This window comes from Pinus tabuliformis, chromosome X (genome assembly GCF_031772625.1).
Source record: "Pinus tabuliformis cultivar Carrire ecotype Pingquan chromosome X, CPIR1, whole genome shotgun sequence".
NCBI lineage: Eukaryota > Viridiplantae > Streptophyta > Pinopsida > Pinales > Pinaceae > Pinus > Pinus tabuliformis.
In genome coordinates, this window is record NC_142308.1 from 7,151,369 (window position 1) to 7,173,479 (window position 22,111).

Here is a 22,111-nt window from a genome sequence, read left to right on the forward strand (position 1 = left end):
TCAAGGAGATGGGCCTTTTTATTTAATATTAAATATATGCATTAATATTAGGTCATAAGTATAGTACAGGTATTAATTAGTATTAATATTACTATTACTATTAATATTAATATGAGTAATATTAATATTAATAGTTTGAATATATTAGTATATTAGGTTATATTAAGTTTGGAACACTAGTATAACTAAGTATTAAACATTAAATATTTATTAATAAGTATTCATGTAAATATTAATATGTATATTATACTTAATAAGTATTGTATAGATTATTATGTATTAATAAGCATGAATATTAATAATGATATGAACATTAAGTATTACTATTAAGTTAATATTAATATTAAAATGAGTAACGTTATATTAAGATTTAGTATATATTAGTAATATTAAAGTTTTAAGTAATTGGGTATTGGTCATGTTATATCTAAACTATAAAGCATTTGTATTAATTTTAGGTATTTAGCATAGTACAATTAGTAATAAATATTAATTAGTATTATTGTTAATATTAGATTCTTTCCTAATAATAATAATACTCTAATAATTCTGATTTTGTTTTCTCCTTGTTTGTATTTTTATTGGTCTAGGGTTCTTCCATCTGTGTCGGCTCTTTTTCTCCCTTGTCCTCCTCTCTTATTTATTACTTTTTGGCATGGTCAGATTTTTCACATCCTCGTTCTGATGATAAACCTCACGAGCAAGTTCAAAACGTCAATAACTCCAAAGTCCCATGCGATGGATCCGGAAGCAACTTTCCGACAGAACTCAGATCACAAAAGCCTCAAATCTAAACAATCTTGTTCCTCTAATGGTTTTAGACTAATTTATATTCAAACAAAATCATATTCCAGACATTTTTTCTGAAGAAACATCTGCACAGAGAATCTCCCCCATTGTCTGTGGAATTTCTGCATGGATGGCAAATCCATTGTTGACTAGAGAGGTCATTGGTAACTTTAAAGGACCCTGTGGGAATGGATCGCAAGACCTTTGTGGACTTCACTCAAAGCATCATATCATTGGAGCTATGCCTTGGGGCTATATGCTAGACATACTTTCAGTATCATATTCAAAAGATTTAAATAAATCAAGGTCATATCATAGAATTTTTCCCTCATTGTCATAAACCTGAATGAAAAACATTCCTAATTATGTTCATTGAATATAGTTATATATGGTTTCCATGTGAATATATAAGATAAACCCACTGAACTTTACTAATGTTTATGGCCATATCAACTAACATAATAATGCAGCAATAATTGTCTAGGGACTTTCAAACACTGGGAGTTGTGTTCCAACATGTTTTTCTGTACATGAAAATATGTATTATTATTATTGTTTTAGCAGAATGTATTTTTCTTATGCTGTCAACTAATTAAGGATTTATTGTGTCACTTGTAGGTCTTAACTCTGTATCATGGCCAGGTCACATGTAGATGATTATTTATTTTGCAATCTCTGTGGGACCCTTCTATATTTTGATAATCTATCATCTGCATCTTGCCCTTTGTGTCATAATCAGCACAATGTTAAAGGTATTTTCATCGCACTCAATATTATATACATCGTAATCTAAGGCTATGGGTTGTACTACCATGCAAAATTTGCATTCATAGGCATATCCTTTGATACTTTTTATTTCATATGTCTGCTGTTTTTAGATATTCGAGGGAAAGAGATATGGTTCAAGATTGGCGCTGAGGTGTGTTTCCACTATACTTGGTTTTGTTTGCTTCCTCTGCATTTTTTGGGGAATTCATTTCACAAACTTCTCGTAAGCGAGAGTTTAACTATATTTTCTTATTGAGAGGCATATGTAATTGGCTTGAGTTTGTAAATCCTGACACTGTTATCATCTAGAAACAATGCTACAAGGTTACATAGGTAGAAACAAAAATACTAAACTTTATCCACTCTAAGTAGTTGACATGCACGACAACCATAGAAGTATGAGTGATCATCAAGCAAAGCCACAAAAGGCTGCCATATCTCTGTTTGTAACATCTTAAGTAATGACAAATTGTAACAATTAAGAACATATATTTATATAACACAATGGTTGATGAAGCATCAAAAAGTATTGCATGCATGGTTAAAGGATTTTATATCCATGACCTTGGAGTGTTGTAAATTTATGTAGGCAACCAACTTGAATAGCCCACTTTAATAGTTGAGCCACTCCTAGGCTGATCCAACAGGGAGGATTTTGAGACTGCATGTGGTTTGCAACACCACTCCTAGGCTGATTCAATAAGTACAAGTTTGAGATAAGAACACAAAGACAATGAAGTTTCGTAAATAGACAAACTTGAAAGAAATTTCCGTTGCAGGTTGTGATGAAGTGGTTCCATTCATTGGCAAGGTTTCACCTCTTAATGTGCAAAAAAGAGATAGGATGCATAGTAACAAGCAAATTAAGCACCTTCTATGTTATAGAAAGCTTTTCTAAGGTTTTCTCATCTCCTTCAGTTAATCACATGTCAATCAATTAAGAAACCTTCCAACCTTCCTATAGGTTACCTAAATAAAAGGTTTAGTCCTATAAGCTATTATAATGTGATGGTTGAACCATTTTAGATTTTATTTTTCTTATGTTTTTTTTTTGGTTAGAGGAATAGACAACTGGGTTTGTCTTGTACTTGCGTTACACGAGGTTGATTCCAACCGCTACCACTATAACACCTAGGGGGATTTGTGTTGCCCCTTACATGTTGTCATAGGTTAGACATTTTGGGGGATTTGAACATGGGACCCTGTACTTACATTTGCTATATAGTTTCATGGGCTTGCCAAGCGAGCTTCCCCGAGGGAGCTTTATTTTTCTTCTATTTAAATGACCTCCAATGATGATTTGGTCTAAGAAATCCATCCCTATAATTTGCGTGTTGTTGATTTTTGTAGCTCAGGCATGTACTTTTAGCCATGTGTCTTGACTAGAAGGACCTTGTTTTGCCTCTTTAGGAGCTTGCATGCAACATGAAAGACATACAAGTGAGTTGCATGCAACATGCAGAGTGTGCAAGTGAGTTGCATGCATGTGTATTAGTTGCATGTGCATGAGATATGCATGTAATGTAGGCTAAATTTATTATTGGTACTTGAGTTAAAGTAAAGAAAGCTAAAGATAAGAAAGTTAACTAAAGTATCTTATCTTCAATTAACTTGACAAGTTAATTTGGGTTATCTATCTTAACTTAGAAAAGTTATAAATTGAGCCTAAGGGTTGAGACAAAGACAAAATAACAACACAAGGTTCAGAGTAGTATCTTAGTGAGCGTGTGCTGGGTCCAAGAGATTGCAAAAGGGCTAGAGATGCAGATTTGCAAGAGAAAGCAAATATGCTGGATTAGATCTAGAGTATTGTAATCTGCATTTTCTCAGTTGGGCCATTATCCCAGGACGGGAGCCCAAGTAAACTCTGAGTTTTATTAATGATGAACTGATTTGTTGGGCATAAATCTGTTTATCATTCATGTGATTCAGATTGTAGTTTGCTTCTGCCAAATTTTTTTGTTAGAAATCTAGCTATGTGTTTGTTCAATAATTTTTTGCTTGGAATTAAATACTTGGTGTTGGGTTCGTGTAAAATCTAACATGTGTCGCCCCATTGACTTTGGGTCATATTTCTTTTGACATTGTTGTAATGCTTCAAACACAAAGGTAGAGTACAAGATAATATGCTCCAAACTAACATAACATAAGTAAATATTTAGAAACAGTTTATAATATTTAGACCTATTTCAATTCCAGTTTACACTTTGTTTTGAATTTTGATCCTGTTGCTGCCTTAACCCATGCTTAGGATTATCGTGTAGAAAATCCTTAACTCCACTTGGTGTGGCTTTGGGGGGCAAGTTTTGAGTTGAAGCTATCACTCAATTCTCAACTCCTTTGTTTAGGCTTACTCCTAGCGGAGCCAAGGGGGGTGGACCCTAAAAGGTGTCTAAGGTTCAACTAGCTTAAAGCTAGCGAGTTAATGTTTTAGGAGTTAATACAAGGTGATCAATATACACTTCAGATATATATCATCAATTTACAATTATAGGCTCAGCAAACACATACATCCACAAATATAGCAAGATAAGGCCAGTGCCCAAATATAACTACTTGCGAAGGATATTCCAAGTGAAGATACAACTTTGCAAAGCAACTTGGAAAGTAAACAAAATGCCACACGATAGATGTTTCCAAAAGTAATGGTGTCAAGTAATAGCTTTAGCAAGTGCAACAAATGAAACAAGTGCTCATCAACTTGAACAAATGCTTGAGTGATAAATGTGATACTTGCAAGCAAATAAAATCTACTCAAAATAAGAGACCCATTCCAAATGCGAGCACATGAAACATAAACTTAAATGATGATGCTACTTTGTAATTTGATGAGGTTATCTTGGTTAATTTTAAATTAATCCTAATTTCTAAATCAAGTTTCAAATAAGTTTGTTTCCCTAGACCTCATCCTGGCTTGGACCTTGATCTCAAAGTGAGGAGTCAATAGGGGAAGGAGGGTCCCTGTCGTCTACTTCAACCAACTTATGTTAGAGGTAGATTTGTTAGTGCCCGATTTCTATGAAAGAAAAGTTAATTGAAAATAAATGACAATTGAAAATAGAACTAAATAATGATATTGACACAAAGTGAACCAAATGAAATTGCAAGAGAGAGTTAATCTATAGAGTGAAAGAAATAGACAATTGCAGTAAAGAGATAAATGGGACAATGGATTTAGTGAGTGAAATTAACCAAGATTATTCTGTTGAAATTTGTAAGTCTATTCGTTAGAAATTTAATCTGTATTCTTCTGGTTTATTTCTTCTACTTGTTAATTATGAACAAGTTATTTAAAACATATAAATAACGAAATAAACACAATACAGTCTCAACATCTATAGATCAACAACTGAAAGAAAACAAACACACAAGTGACACCGTTATTTTTGGACAAATGTCCCTGGAAAAACCCAATGTGGGAAAATCGGTGCAACTATTCTGAGGGTTTATTATTATGCAGTATTTCCTTGAGTACAACTGGGTGCCAAACTGGCTCACCCGACAGAGAAAAATAACTAGCAGTAATACCTAAGTTGCACGAAACGGGGAAACGGAAACGAGTTTCCGAAACGGGAAGCGATACGAAACGCGACCTCCCCAAATTTTGGAAACGGGGAAACGCGAATATATATAATATATATATATATATATATATATATATATATATTAAAATTATTTAAAAATTATTAATATATATATATATATATATATATGTGCAATCATAAAGCATTAATGATACATTTACATTATATGATTATAATTTATTACATTTAAACATTAAGATTAAATTTACATCACATTTACTAAAAAAATGAATGTGGCTTACCCAAATTAATTTTTTGTGGTTGAGACTACCCCGAAATGCCAGAAAAGAGAAGAGAAATATGGCTGTAGCTGAGCCAAATCTGCTGCTACTGAAATCTCCTGCTGAAATCTCTTTCTCTTGCTGCTGAAATCTCTTTCTCCTGCTGCTGAAATCTACTTTGCTCATTGCTCAAAACACCCTAGCTGAAACAACTGCCAGTCTCCAAAAGAAACGACTTGCTGAATAGTGTGATGAGAGAATGAGACAAACTGCTCTTTTATAACTTTAGAATAGGTTTCTTGAATTTTCCGGAAACCTAAAAAATATTTAAAAACCAATTAAAAAAAAAAATTAAAAAACAACACATTAAATTAGGGAAACGTGGCTCGTACGGCCTGGAAACGCGTTTCCGGCCGTACTGCCACGTTTTCGTTTCGGGAAACGTGCCAGTACGGCCGGAAACGCGTTTCCAGGCCGTACGGTACGCGTTTCCTGGTTTCGTTTCCGTTTCAGGGGGGAAACGACCCCTACCCCCACGTTTCCTGCAACTTAGAATAATACCTCTCTATTCGGAAATAGGTATTCAGAAAACTTGTCCCACGAAACCCTCTCTAGCAACTCTGAAGCATTGCGTCAGCCTCCTGTTGCTATACGTCAGCCTCAGAACCCTCTGCGTCAACCCTCTGAGGCACTGCGCAGCCTTTGGGACCCTCTGTGTCACTCCTGCAGTACTCTGCGTGGATTACGCGGGCCCTCTGGCCTCTGCGCTGTCTCTGCTGGGCTTTGCGTGGCTTGCTCTGGCTGCTGCGTCTCGCTCTTTGCCTCTGTGCTGGTCTCTTGGCACTATCTTTACCTCTCTGTCTAGTATTCACTGCCCCTCACTGCTGATCATTGATTCGACTTTGCTTAGCAACTCCGCTCTAGCAAATCGAATGACTGATCACTTTGGTGTGTTCTCCAACTGACCCTCAAGCCTCTTCTTATACTTTTCTTGTTGGTCCTTCAACGACCGAGATTAAATCTCTAATCAATGACTAAAATTAGATTTGGCTTGATCTATGACTTTTTGGAACCTTCTTACCCAGTTTTATATTAATACCCATTATTTTATTTTTCCTAAGTTTAGACTTAGGAACTCCATTAAAAATATTAATTATTTTAATATTTCCAAAACCAGGTACAATCTGTCGAAACCATTTCTGGGTCTTGGAGATTTCATGTGCTTTCGCCTCTCCACCAATTTTCATGGCTAGAGCACATCCGATGCTACCCCAATTCAGCACTCCCTCTTAGAAAGGACTGTGCTCTAGTAATACTCCTCACTGAGCATTACTCTTATTATATGGCACTAGTACTTGTGCTGATGCTAGGTCTCCCCGCCCAATATCCTTTGCACTGCTGCATCCTGTACTGTTGCCCATGGCTCTGCCACTGCCACTGCTGCATCCGTACGACAGCTCCCTTTGCATCTGTGCTGTTGCTAGTCCATCCTCCCAACACTGCATCTACACCGCATCCCCCTTTCATCATGCTGCATTGTGCTACTACTAACTGCTACTGCATTGCAACTCAGTTACTGAGAAGTAAGTAACTGATCCACCCAACTTCTGACATCCCTGTTAGGATAGAAACACTCCTGATGCTGAAGCTTCCTCTGCTGCTAACAAGTGCTTCCTCTACTGACCTTTTCTCTGCTGCAACAACTCCCTGCATCTCGCACCTTTGCACACATCTCTGTGCCATCCTGCAATGGTGCAACACTCTCTGTGCCTTTCGCACTGTTGCAGCCTGCTAGCCTCGCGCTGCCCGCGGACTGCTGCACTGTAGCACTCTCTGCCGCTTCATCCACATTCGTTTCTACCAACATCCGCCAGTCTTGCTACTCTCTCTTCGGGGCTCCTGGAGCGCGAATTAAGGTCTCAAGCTCTATGCCTCATGAATATATTTGTCACCAATTAGCACAAGTAAACCTGTGCTTACATACAGGTACTGTAGGCTATCAAATAACACAAGTAAATCTGTGATTACACAGGTACTGCAGGCTATCAAATAACACAAGTAAATCTGCGTTTACACAGGTACTTCTTACTACTTAGTAGCATACATACAACCATGAGAGAGTGAAACTGGCAGCTTCATAACACAATTTCAGAAGAGGAAAGACATACATGAAATGATACACAAAGGGGAAAACATACTGCGCATTGCTCCGATTGGAATCAACCAAATTGTTTCATTAATCTTTGAAGATGGAGTCCAAATCACTAGTCCATTACATTTAACAATTGTATATGCTCGGGCACCTTATGTATGAAGTTTATATGAACAAGCAAATTGAACCAAAGTGGAACCACTCTCTCTGCAAACAGAGCTCAGAACTTGCAAAAGCAGAATTTGGGCCTTTAGAATGCAGAAATTGGGAACCTTGTTTAAGTGTTTCTTCCCTCTATTTATAAGGGAAGGGGGAGCTTTGAACAACAATTACAAAATATCTCAGCTGAGCTCCAATTGTCTAATCGACTAGCTGTCTCGGCGTGTGAAGGTTTTGCTGCCCAAAATGATTACAATCGGATTTGATTCCGTTCTTGAAAATGCAAAAATTACAGAATAATAAACATAAAGAAAATTGAATGATGGTTGAGGAAAATATCTCCCTGCCATTCCTGTGATGGCCTCCGATCAGGCCACGTCTTTGCCATGACATTCCTCTTTAGTTGTTCGGCGCTTTTACCTTAACTGCTTGAATTCCCCACTCTCTGGAGCTGGGAGCGATCAATTGTCGGTTGCTTGTCACAGTTCAAAAACAAAGATTGACCTAGCAATTTTTCACTGTCTGACTGAGTGGAGCTCCATGCTGAGATATTAATTCTCAGGTGACCTGCACACTGCTTCTTGAGTCCCATACCTCCATTTACTCACTGAAGACATGCGTTGGAGCACAGAGATGACTTGTATCACTTCAAGGTAGACCCAACACTCTTTCTTGCAGATCGTGGTCTTTGCTGCCTTGACCCAGTGATCTTTGACAGTTGCCATTACTTCTGAGACCAACTCCTCTGTTCCCGCATTCAATCTTGCAGTTGCCGACCCATACACCTTTAACTCTCTGTATTACACTATCGGAGCCCAATATGACCTGTATTATTGCAGTAATGTTATATAAGAGCTTTTACTCATCGAGATTTCGTTCTTAAAGACATTACAAAAATAGAGTTTTGATGTCCTTGGCCCCTTTTGTTTAGCCCCTTTCTATTTTCCTCCATGGGACTGGGTGCGGTGACCAGAGGCTTAGCCTTAAGGCACTAGGGCATTTTGTTCTTGCCCGGGGGCCGTTTTTCCTTTGTTAAGAGCTTAGTGCCCTTGGTTCTATAAGTTCTTCTCGACCATGTGCCAGCCCTAATATCGGAGCCCCCTTATCGACACTTTTTCAAGTATCAAGTGTTACAAAGTGCCGACATCCTCAACCTCCGATATGATGTCATCACTCCATGTGGCACCTCATGAGTGGTGACATGTGTCGCCCAGATTTGCCCCCTTAGGCCTCCTCAAATGATTTGAAAATGGGGAGCTGAAGGCTTCTTGTCAGGCTTACAAGAACCTCTCCCAATTCCAAAGCTTATTTATTCCCAAGACCTTATGATTAACCAATTGCGGAATGAATAATGTGCTTGAAAATAGGTGTATGGTTATGTTTATTTTAAAACCGTTTATGTGCTGTAAGTTCTGTTGTTTAAACTCATATAAAACATATAGCAGTGGAACAATGCAGCAATTAACAAACACATATAACAACAATATTAATTTGGAGTTCACCCAAAAATCTTGGGCTACGTCTTCTTGAGCTCTAGTCAACTCGACTAGGCTCTTTGGGATTATGGCATAAGTTCTTTTACAAACTCCACGCTCAACTCCACTGGTTTACATAGAACACAATGGGCTTAGAGCTCCATCTTATTCGTGGCTCTGAAGCTCTCAGTCTTTCTGGCTCTGGCTCTGGCTCTGGCTCTCGGCTCTGGCTCGTGGCTCTGGCTCTGGCTCTGGCTCTGGCTCGGGCTCTTGGTTTTTGGCTCTGGCTTCTCTGAGCTCTCTCTCTCGGCCTCTGCGTGCATCAATGGTTTGCTCGACCTCCAAGCGACCTTCAGTCAAATGCGCTCTCTGCGCTGCAGCTCTGTGAGCTATCAGCAGTTCGCTCGACCTCCAAGCGACTGTCTCAACAACTTTTAGCTCTCTGGTTTTTCGCTCGACCTCCAAGTGACTCCAAGACTCCCTCAGCTGCTCTGCGCGTTAGCTTTTCGCTAGCTGCCCCGTTAATTGGGCTCTCTGGCTCTCTTGAGGCATTTTTCCGGCTCTGCGGCTTCCCCAACCGTTTCTCTGCATGTAATCATCCCTTTGCGGCTCTGCGGCTTCTCTGCTCCTTGTCTGTTCGACTGGCCATCTGGCTCTGTGACTTTGTGGCTCTGCGCGTTCCCAAATGCATCATTGTCTGCAAAATGCCCGCTTGCAGCGTGGCACAACGATTAGGAGCTGTTACAAAGGGATCGGGGCCTTTTTCCAAGCAAAAACCCGAAAATGGACAAAAATTCCAATACACAGAGATTTTCCGAAAATTACACTATCGGGCGTGAATTCCGGACTTCAAATTCCCTGAAATCACCCCTATAAACCCTATCGGGTCCACCATTAGTCGCATATCGCATCGCATAGGTGGATTGGCCAAAACCCCAAATACACAGGAATACATTGAAAAATCCAATTCCCGGACTTCAAAAATTATGAAATCGGGTCTATAAACCCATCGGGTCCGACCCTTATCGGCATATTGCTATCGCAATCGCATTGGCCCTAACATCGGGGTTCGCCGATCGTCGATTAAATCTGGACTGTTGATCTGATCCCTGATCGGACGGTCCATATCGCATCGCATATCGCTATCGCATCGACCCTTTGTATCGGGGATCACCGATCTCCCGACTGCCGATTAAATCCTGACCATTGATCTCTGTTCCTGATCCGACGACTGTCGTGCGATCGTACATCGGCCCATCGCTTTATCGCATATCGCATTTGTAGCGGCCCGGGGGTTCTTTCCATTGACTATGGATTGTGCCGACCCGATCCGCCGATCCGATCATCGGCAATTGCAATGTTGCATAATCGCAATCGCCCAGTCCTCCTGCCAGGCCTTTATCCCTTCATCGCTCCGATCCGATACATCTCACGGATCCGATAAGGGTTTAGGCTGCGAAACATAATATTTCGGGTCTGCGCTTTTAACCTTTCACACTCGATTTTGCATATAAGGCCTTTTATGCCATTTTTAGAAGAAATTCCTCTTTTTCCAAAGGACAAAGGCAATCTTCTTTCTGCGATAACTTATCATTCGAAGTCCGTTTTAGCCCATTCAAGTTGCAGCAGATTCAGATTGAAAAGATCTACGCAATGGGACTATTTCCAGGAGCCTCCTTGGACTTTCATTTTCCTCTGCGAGGAACACTTTAGACTTAGAAGTCTATCCAAGATCCATTTTGGATAATCAAAACACCAGAATTGCCTGCCATGTGTCCTTCCGTACCGCCACGTCATGCTGACATCATATATCACTGTAGCTTTATTGGAACCAACCATATGCCACCACGTGTCCTGCTAGAGGAGAGAGAAAAGCGCTGACGCACCTTTGGTTTTGCGATGAAATCCTTTGTTAATCCTTTATTGATGTTCCCTGCAGTTTTTATCACTATCGACACATTATGATATCGCAACTTTTAAAAGGTTGTCACCTTAAGAAGTTTCGATTCACCAACCTTCCGATGTGCTGATCTCCTCCAAGCTCTGATATGCAGGACCTCCGACATTGCGATCGCTGATAATGCGACCACTGATATCTCTGACCTCTGATATGCCATCGCCGATATCCTTGATGCTCTAATGTTGCGATCGCCGATATTATGGGCCTCCGATATTCTTTCCTTCCTGAGGCTTTAATCCTTGAAACTTCGACAAACCATATCTTTTGATCCATGAGTCCATTTTTGGACTTCCACATGTCGTTGGAAAGCTTGTTCAGAGCACTTTCCAATGGAGAGGGTCCGATTTAGGCTTTGGGTCCTTCCGTGGCTTGGAAAATGACTGCAACATTTTTTTCTCATTTACTCTTTGGACAACTAGAAACACTTCTATTAGTAAGTGACAACAAAGGTTTTGCCCAGACTGTGCGCCTACATCTAGTGTCCTTGATCTTCATGTTTTGGTTTTGGTAATTGCTTGATGAACTAAGATAAAGGAGGAACACAAGAAAGATTATAACAATAATCACAAGTAATTATCAACAAGAGAAAATCTTTCTGCCTTTGTGATTTTCTAACACAATCCAAGCCTTGATGCTATTGGGCCAATCTCCCTAGCCATATTATATGGTTTCCCGATCAATACCCATGACCTAAGGGAGATTATCTACCCCTTGATGCTACAACATCAACACTCCCTTCAACCAAGGGAAGCATTCTTAATCACTCCAAGCTTGTCCCAGAAGTATGCCAACTTCATCCAGGGACAAAGGCTTTGTGAGAATGTCAGCAACTAACTCGATTATAGAAATACATAGGAGCCTCACTGCTCCTTTTGTACCATGTGCTTTGACCTATCATCACGGTCGTCTCCCACACTTGATCAAACAATTTTGCAAGTAGCTTCTGAAGCAACACTGCTTTGCGATTTGCTAAACAACTACAATATTCTCTGCTTCAATAGTGTTGTTAGCTTCCTGCTCATCATAGCAGACCCCAAGCTGAATCATCATCTTGATGTACTTTTCCTGTCTTCTACATTCTTAACCAATTTGAATCTGTGAATCCCTGCAGCTGTATGAGACATATCTCAATCCATATCTTGCTGTACAATGTCGGTACCTCAACACATGTTGTGTGACATGCCTTAGGTCAACCATAAACTGACCAACTTGAATCCATCACCACAATTGCTTTTTGATCACATTGATTAGGCGCTCCCTCAGATGCTGAAACAAATTCTACCGAGACAATCCAGGTTGCTGCTTTTGCCAATCAACTTCATCAGATTGGATACCATGGGAATGGCCATGGACTTGCTGTCCATCATCCCAAATCACTGAAGGGTTGTAATAATAAACTTCCTTTTGACCAAGGAATATCTCATCCAACTTATGCCACACTTCTAGTCCCAAGAAGTAATATATCCAACCAAGATCCATCATCTCGATCCTAGAGATCAATTCCCTTTGTCATGATTTCTCCCTCTATCACGAAAGCAAATCTTCTTGCAACTACTGCTCCCTCTCACAAGTGAGTCCTTCCACTCTCATTAGAAACAAGATTAACCAATCTTTCTTAGATATCCATACCAACCTTGAGGTTTGTACAAAGCTTTCTCCAGTCTGCAAACATGAGATCCCCTCTCATGTACCTCAAAGTCGAGAGGTTTTTTCTTGTACACTTCTTCTTATTAACAATTGGAACAAATGTCTCTTCATAGTCCTCTCCCTCTTCTTGGGAGAATCCTTGCTTTGTACTTTTCTATGTTGCCATCTACCAAATGATTGATCTTGTAAATCCACTTTGAAGTCATCACTGACTTTCCATAGATCTCAGCACAATGACATCCTTCAAACTTACTAGCTTGCCTGCTCCCTCTAAACTAGGTGTTGGAATTTCTAAGTCTAACCCGTTAGAAATTTTTCCTGTACTATCTGGTTTAATTCACCTACTCGTTTAATTACTTAACAAGTTATTTACCATGTAAATACTGAAAATAAACACAAGTACAATATCAACATCTACGGATCATCAACTGACAGAAACCAAGCACACAAGTGACACCGTTATTTTTGGACCAATGTCCCCGGAAAAACCCAATGCGGGAAAATCAGTGCAACTATTCAGAGGGTTTTATTATTATGTAGTTTTCAGAATACAACTAAGGCACCAGAAATGACTCACCCAACAGAGAATGCCCTCGACAGTAGTACCTCTCCTCGAAGACAGATATTCCGGCTGAATAATCACCGGATGAACGATCCCACAACAACAGTTGCAGCTTCCATTGCTCTGCGTCACTCTGATAGGGACTGCGTCACCTTATCCGGCTCACTAGCACCCAGTCTGCCCCACGAAAATCCTCCCATCGCTGCCTCTTGGCCCTGCGTCAGCTTTGCTAGCCTCTGTGCAGCTACTGAAGCCTCTGCGTCAGCCCTCAGACCCTCTGCGTCACCCACGCTGGCCTTTCCTGGCTCTGCGCAACTCCCAGCTGCCTCTGTGTCAACCTCTCCGGGCTCTGTGCTGTCTCTCTGGTACCAACTCTGCCTCTCTGCTATGTATTCACTGCCCCTCGCTGTTGATCACTGATTCGATTTCTCTTAGCAAACCTCGCTCTAGAAAATCGAATGACTGATCACTCTGGTGTATTCTCCAACTGACCCTCAAGCCTCCTCTTATACTTTTCTCGTTGGTCCATCAACGGTCGAGATTAAATCTCTAATCAACGGCTAAGATTAGATTTGGCTTGATCCATGACTTTTGAAACCTTCTAACCCAGTTATATATTAATACCCATTAATATTTTATTTTTCCTAAGTTTAGACTTAGGAACTCCATTAAAAATATTAATTATTTTAATATCTCCCAAATCGGGTACAATCTGTCCAAACCATTTATGGGTCTTGGAGATCTCATGTGCTTTAACCTCTCCACCAATTTTCATGGCTAGAGCACATCCGATGCTACCCCAAATCAACACTCCCTTTTAGTGAGGACTGTGCTCTAGTAATACTCCTCATTGAGTATGACATTGATTATCCGGCACTAGTCCCTCTGTTGATGGTAGGCCTCCTTGCCCAACATCCTTTGCACTGTTGCATCCTGTATTGCTGCCGATGGCCTTGCCACTGCCACTGTTGCATTCGTACAAGAGCTCCCTCTACATTCGTGCTGCGACTGGTCCATCCTCCCAACATTGCATCTGCACTGCATCCCCTCTCATCATGTTGCATCGTGCTATTGCATACTGCTACTGCACTGCAACTCAGTTATTGAGAAGTGAGTAACTGATCCACCACCCAACTCTGACATCCCTGTCAGGCTAGAGACACTCCCAATGTTGAAGCTCCCTCTGCTGCTAACAAGTGCTCCCTCTACTGACCTTTGCTTTGTTGCAACAACTCCCTGCATCTTGCACCGTTGCACACCTTTCTGTGCCATGCTCCAATGGTGCAACACTCCCGTGCCTCTCGCACTGTTGCAGCCTGCTAGCCTCGCACTGTCCCGGGACTCTTGCACTTTAGCATTCTCTGCCGCTCCATCCGCGTTCGTCTCTATTGACATCTGCCAGTCCTGCTACTCCTCTTCGGGGCTCCCGTAGAAAGGTATAATCCAAGAGGTTGGGTACCTCAAGGATCTTGCCCCTCATCGCTTATAGTCCTCTTGACTACAACTCGATGTCTTCCCACTTCTTCTCAAGTGGCACATGAGCACTCATGGCACAATCGTCATCCTCCTCGACTTCTTTCTCCGCCCTCGCTGGTGCTGCCTTGGTCTCAGAAGCCTCTCCCTTACTCTTCTTCCTAGGACACTGGTTCGCAAAATGACCCAGTTCCCCACAGTGGAAGCACTTGACCTTGGAGAGGTCCTTCTTCTTCCTCTTCTCCTGCTTTCCCGCAGATGCTAGAGTCGCATCCTCTTCTTCCTCCTTCTTGATTCTAACCCCTTTGCCGCTACTCCCCGCCTTGGTTAGCTGTCTGATCTCTTCTTGACGAAGAGCCGCCCACAGTTCTTTCCAATCTAGAAGACTCGTCCTGCCCAGTTTGCTCTGGACAAATACCTCCCAATTCTCAGAGATTGTGTTCAGTGCGGTCTTGACCATCAATTCCTCATCCGGGGTGGCCCCTATGGAAGTTAGCTGGTCACGGATCTCCTTCAAGCAACCGAGGAAGACATCTATCTGCTCTCCCTTCTGCATTTGGTATGCCCTTCGCTGATTCTCCAGGAGCATCTTCCTCTACACGGAAGTATGCTGGTACAATGTCTTTAAGGCATCGCACATCTCCTTTGCTGTTTCCTTCTCCGCAATATGTGGTACCACATGATCCTTGAACCCATCAAGGATGATCCACTTAGCCTTCGCCATTGCCTCCTCGTACTTTTCATTAGCTGCTGGGTCAACTGGGACAGCTATCACTCTCGTGATGAAGCCCTTGAGGCAATGTCTTTCTAGAATGGACAAGATCCTGGCCTTCCAGACCACAAAGTTTGACGCTCCATCCAACCTATCTAGACCACAAAGTTGGACACTCCGTCCAGCCTATCTTGACCACAAAGTTGGACTGTCCAGCCTATCCTGATCTCTCAGCCCATTCACGGCCATCTCGCTGCTCTTCTTTCGACTCCTCCGAGTCTCTCTACTTCGCTCTTGGAAGTCCTTTGTTCGACTCCTACTGAGTCTCTCAATGTTCCGTCAGGAAGTTCTCGGTTCAACTCCCTCTGAGTCTCGATTTCCCTTTTAGAAATTCCTCTGCCAACGTCAAGTTGCCCCATTCCGATCGTTTGTGCAACTGCACCACTGATCCAGATTCCTTGGCTAGAAATCCGCCTCGGCAGCAACTCCCTCCACCTTGGTCTTGCCCTGTTAGGTACTATTATGACCATAGTACCCGACCAGCTTCGCTCCGCAAATTACCCACAACCTCCTATGCCTCAGCAACTGAAGGATTGAGCCACTTGGCTCTGCGCAATCCCAACACCGGCAAATCAACTCCCCCAGCCAACTGCGTCAGCCCTCTTGGCCTATGTGTGGCTCCGCGTGAGCTTGATTCTGCTTCCCTTAGCCTCTACATTGCCTTTCTCTGGCCCAGAATGATGACGCAGTTCCTCTGCGTCACTCCTTCCTTTGTCGCCTTCTGCAAGGATCACTCTGTCACTCGGGACAGCTGAATCTGCTCCAAATGCTTTGCTCGGTTGATGCCTTCAGTGTTCCTGTGATCTGCAACCACGCTCTGATACTATGTTGGAATTTCTAAGTCTAACTCGTTAGAAATTCTTCCTGTACTATTTGGTTCAATTCACCTACTTGTTTAATTAGTTAACAAGTTATTTACCATGTAAATACTGAAAATAAACACAAGTACAATATCAACATATACATATCATCAACTGAAAGAAAACAAGCACACAAGTGACACCGTTATTTTTGGACCAATATCCCTGGAAAAACCCAATGCGAGAAAACCGGTGTAGCTATTCAGAGGGTTTTATTATTATGCAGTTTTCAGAATACAACTAGGGCACCAGAAATGGCTCACCCAACAGAGAATGCCCTCGACAGTAGTACCTCTTCTCGGAGACAAATATTCCGGTTGAATAATCACTGGATGAACGATCCCACCGCAACAATTGCAGCTTCCACTGCTCTGCGTCATTCTGATAGGGATTGCGTCACCTTATCCCGCTCACTAACACTCAGTCTGCCCCACGAAAATCCTCCTAGCACTGCCTCTTGGCCCTGCGTCAACGGTGCTAGCCTATGCGTAGCCACTGAAGCCTCTGCATAAGCCCTCAGACCCTCTGTGTCACCCATGCTGGCCTTTCCTGGCTCTGTGTAGCACCCAACTGCCTCTGCGTAGCACCCAGCAGCCTCTGTGTTAACCTCTCCAGGCTTTGCGCTGTCTCTTTGGTACCAACTTTGCCTCTCTGCTATGTATTCACTGCCCCTTGCTGCTGATCACTGATTCGATTTCTCTTAGAAAACCCCACTCTAGAAAATCGAATGACTGATCACTCTGGTGTATTCTCCAACTGACCCTCAAGCCTGCTCGTTGGTCCATCAACGGCCGAGATTAAATAGCTAATCAACGGCTAAGATTAGGTTTGGCTTGATCCATGACTTTTGGAACCTTCTAAACCAGTTTTATATTAATACCCATTAAGATTTTATTTTTGCTAAGTTTAGACTTAGGAACTCCATTACAAATATTAATTATTTTACTATCTCCCAAACCGGGTACAATCTGTCCAAACCATATCCAGGTCTTGGAGATCTCATGTCTTTAGCCTCTCCACCAATTTTCATGGCTAGAGCACATTCGATACTACCCCAAATCAACACTAGGAGCTCTTCCGATCATCAGGTACAATTATAGATGTTAGTACAATTTCTCCTGCCACAAATCATTGACCCTGAGAGGAATCCTCTTGCCACAAATTTTGCTTCATTCTTCCAATACTTCTACCTTGTTAAATTTTAGGTATGTTCTATGCTTAGAGCAATTTATTTCAATTTTCACAGTTAGCTCAATATCTTTTCCAGATTAGCAATCACATCAGCATTAAAGTAAGCTGTAGATATAACATAAACATAAATCGCAGAAGACAAGCCAAGACAAGAGGACACAAGATGTGGCGCTAGCTAGGGACAAACCCCAATGTGGGGAAACCCTTGATCAATTATTTTTATATGTTCTTCAATAGTTCAGCAGAGAGAGAGAGAGATAGTACATTGACAACAGAAGTCAACACTTTGACTTATCTAAATAAGAGCATAGATCATCTCTAAGAAGATGATACATGAGATCAGTTGAAGACATGCTGCTAGGTGACTCCTTCACCTATTGTTGCGCTGTATTTCGTCATCATGCTGCACCTCACCGTGCTGCACCATGTTGCACCCATTATCACTACGCTGCATCTCATCATGCTTCATTAATCATGACTATACCTATCACTGTACTGCATTATGTGCCATTGCTGCACCATGTTGCCATACTGACCTATGTGCTGGCTGCATCTTGCTTGCTTGCTGTCTCTAGCTTGCTTGTTGTCCCTAACATGCTTGTTGTCCCTTGCATGCTTGCTGTCCCTTGCATGCTAGCTGTAACATTGCATGCTTGGTGTATTTGTTACTAAGTACCATACAACTGTCACAATGTTAGTTAGTTGTCCCTTACATGCTGCTCTCTTTCAGAGACAGATGCTCTGGTTGTTCCGGCAGTTCCCGGCAGTCCTGGTAGTTCCGGCAGTTCCGGCAATTCCGGCTGTTCCGGTAATTCCGACTGTTCCCGGCAGTTCCGGTCTCTGCCCTTTGCGTCAGCTTTCCTGCCTGTTCTGGCTGTTCCCGATAGTTTTGGCAATTCCGGCTATTCCCGACAGTTCCAACTTTTCTTGACAGTTCTGGCTTTTCCCGGCAGTTTCGACTATTCTCGGCAGTTCCAGCTTTTCTCGGCAGTTCCAGCTATTCCCGACAGTTCCGGCTTTTCCCGACAGTTCCAGTTATTCCGGGCTGTTCCGGCTTTTCCCGACAGTTCCGGCTATTCCCGGCAGTTCCGGCTTTTCCCGGCAGTTCCGGCTATTCCTGGCAGTTCCGGCAGTTTCGACAATTTTGGCTATTCCCGATAGTTTCGGCTATTCCCGACAGTTTCGACTTTTCTTGGCAGTTCCAGTTATTCCTGGCAATTCCGGCTTTTCCCGACAGTTCTAGCTATTCCCGTCAGTTCCGGCAGTTCCGACAATTTCGGCTATTCCCTGCAGTTCCTGCAGTTCCGACAATCCCGGCTATTCCCAACAGTTCCGGCAGTTTCGGCTATTCCTGACAGTTCCAACAGTTCTGACAATTTCGGCTATTCTCGGCAGTTCGGCTTCTGCCCTCTAGATTAGGGCAGGGTTATCCCTTAGGATCTCTCCTCCTACTAAAACCCAAAGACAAATAGAGAGGAAGAGATCCCAAGTGTGTTGAAATGACTTGAAGGCCACCTCTATTTATACTAAAATGTTGAGCAGAAGTGGGGTTTATTTGGTTGTTGGCCGACCTTGACGAATTGTCCCATAACAGAAATAAATTCATATCTCCGTGAATACTTATCGGAATCGGATGATCTTTAGATCAATCCTACACCTCTCGATGAGAGGGATCCAAGAAAAATATCAGCTTCCATTAATAAGATGACCCACATGGAGTTTGGCCCTAGTTGCCAAGTTTAACACTCCCTCTCAACTAGGGAGAACTCCATCCGCTGATCCATATGTCCGACTGTACTATCTTTGCCGTGAGTGCCCTGCACTGCTCTGGTCTGCTGAGCTCTACTTAGCTCTACTCTGCTGAACGATGAAGAAGAAGAATTGATCGAGAATGTCTCATACCATTCTCTACTGACCCAAAGTCAGTTTCATCTGAAAAGAGTGTCACATCACTATTACTGGCCCAAAGTCAGTTTTATTGATCCTAGATCAATATCACAAGAGAGTGTCTCAAACCACTCATACTGATCCCAGATCAATGGAGGTCATCCTAGCATAGGGAGTGTGGTAGATACATTGATGCGTCCATTGATAGTATTACTATGGTCCCTAACCCTATTTCCCTGCTCATTGATCAGATGAGAGGTACTTCCCATGAGTCCCAGACTGCATGGGTGGGATGCCTCGACAGGAGAACTAATCATCCTGTCCAAAGGAGAACGAATCATCTTGCCCCAAAGTCGCCATGGGAGAACTAATCATCCCGACCCACAGGAGAACTAATCATCCTGTTTCATAGTTGCCACGGGAGAACTAATCATCCCGGCCCATAGGAGAACTAATCATCCTGTTTCGCAATTGCCACGGGAGAACTAATCATCCCGACCCACAGGAGAACTAATCATCCTGTTCCAAAGTCGCCACGGGGTATCATAGGAGAAGGTTGAACCTATCATCCTGTACATAGCGCACCACTAGGGGAAGTCGCCTTGTGGTCGTATGTTGCTCCAGTAAGTACCCCAAGCACCCTAGAGCTCCTAGAGCTCAATGCATGCAACATGCAGGACCCTTATAAGAAGGTCTCTCATCGACTCCAAGTCGTTCGGGAAAGTCACAGATTTGACCTTTCTCTGGGGCTTTGACAAAATGTCTGCGACCTGTACATCAGTCTCAATGCGATGGAGCCTCCTCGCTCATTGACTTACCATATCCCAGATAAGGCAGTGTCTGATGTCTATTTGCTGGAGCAATCATCGAATACGGGATTCCTCAATAATCGAATCCCCCCTTTGGTTGTCACAGAGAATCACAGTGGTATTCATCATGTGTACAAACAACTCACTTAAGAGCTTCTGCAACCATGCAGCTTCATACAGGATCATACTCGTAGCTATGTATTCGGTCTCGACGGTGCTTATAGCAACCGAATTCTGCGTCCTGCTCATCCATGATATCGAAGCAGAACCTAAAGAGAACCAGCGCTGAGAAGTGCTCTAGTGATCTTCCACACTGCCTGCCCAGTCAGCGTTTGAATAATCATGTAGTTTCATATTTCCGGCAGTATATCTCAATCCATTAGAGATTGTGCCCCGAAGATATCTCAGAAGATTCTTGGCACCTATCCAGTGAGGCTCAACCAAATATGAGCTCACCATGCTAACTGCAAAACATATATCCGAACGGAAGTTCACCAAGAACATCAACGCGAATGAGTTTATGAAACTCAGAGGCATTTCCCAAATCTGGTCCAACGTCACTACCATATAACTTCTGAAAGTTAAGATCCTCGAGGTAGTCACAGGCTTGCAGTTTATCATTCCACATTTGGAATCCAACTCCCTCTTACTTCTGTAAATGAGAGGATCTGCACCTGTCAGAAATAGGTCGTCGTCATAAGGTGTTGGTATGAGAGGTCTATCATCCACAATATTCAAACAATGGTTTGGATCAGCTTCACTCTTATTGAATCTCAGCTTCATCTGACAGCTATCAATCCTCTTCTACTACGCCCGGGGAGTTTTGCTTCAAGCCATAGAGGGCTTTCTTCCACCTGCATACGTGAGATTCCTGATCATCAATCTCAAACCCCTCAGGTTGTTCCAAATCTGTGGACCTGCTACATGAGGGGAATGGTCCCCTTGTAAGATTTTCCTTCGGTACATCTCAGACATGTATTTTCATGCTCTTTTTGAATTCAGGCATACTTGTCACCATCTGACTCACAGACCTTCGGTGCTATGTGTCAATGGACATGATCCCTAGTGGACTTCCTGCAACTTGATACAACCCTGAACTCAAAAACATCTTTGAAACTTCTACTTTCAAACACGTACCTTTCCATCGATGAGTGCCACCTCGTAACCTTTGACTTCCATTGCTGAAATGGACACCAGTTTCTTCTTGCGATTAGGTACATAAAAGAGATTCTATAAATGAATCGAGTTACCCTCATTCAATTGAGGGGTAACATTCCCTACACCCTTTCCGAGATAGGTGGCATCGGCTCCAAGTATAATCCCACGATTGTTTCCATCTCTACCAAATTAGAGAGTGTACCCTTCTATCTGATGAAGTGCCTTGAAGCACTACAATCAATAAGCCAGATTCCCAAAGAATCTGAAGGAGAGGGCCAATACAAGATAACGCTTCTTTATCTTATCAAAAACAACATTTGATTCTTCATACCTGGGGTTCTTTGCTTTCTTTGAAGAGTCGGCCATTTCCTTGATGACCTGCATTACTTGTCATTCCTTTGATCATTGAAGATGTCCCTGGAATGATTGTTATCTTCATCAAGAGATGTGTCCTTGCCATTCGGACACTCCTTCGCATAATGGTCGAACTTATTGCAGCAATGAGGTTTATAGTGGCCATCCCGTGGATTAAACTTGATAGTTAGCGATTCACCATGTGTTAAAAAAAAAAATGGCCGAACTTATTGCAACCAAGGCATCTGCCTTTCCTTCCACCCTTAGATCTGAACTTCCCAATGAAGTGA

The 22,111-nt window shown here is 42.3% G+C and overlaps 1 protein-coding gene across 4 annotated transcripts in view; it reads left to right on the forward strand.

Annotated features, from left to right (window-relative positions):
• Positions 1 to 22,111, forward strand: part of LOC149138011 (DNA-directed RNA polymerase I subunit RPA12-like) — a 98,395-nt gene that overhangs the window by 25,215 nt on the left and 51,069 nt on the right. For all 4 annotated transcript variants that reach the window (XM_089446658.1, XM_089446659.1, XM_089446660.1 and 1 more), the window contains 2 exons: positions 1,408 to 1,541; positions 1,668 to 1,708. In XM_089446658.1, coding sequence (XP_089302784.1) covers positions 1,424 to 1,541; positions 1,668 to 1,708 — 159 coding nt within the window. In that variant the 5' untranslated portion in view covers positions 1,408 to 1,423. The remainder of the gene's footprint in view (positions 1 to 1,407; positions 1,542 to 1,667; positions 1,709 to 22,111) is intronic.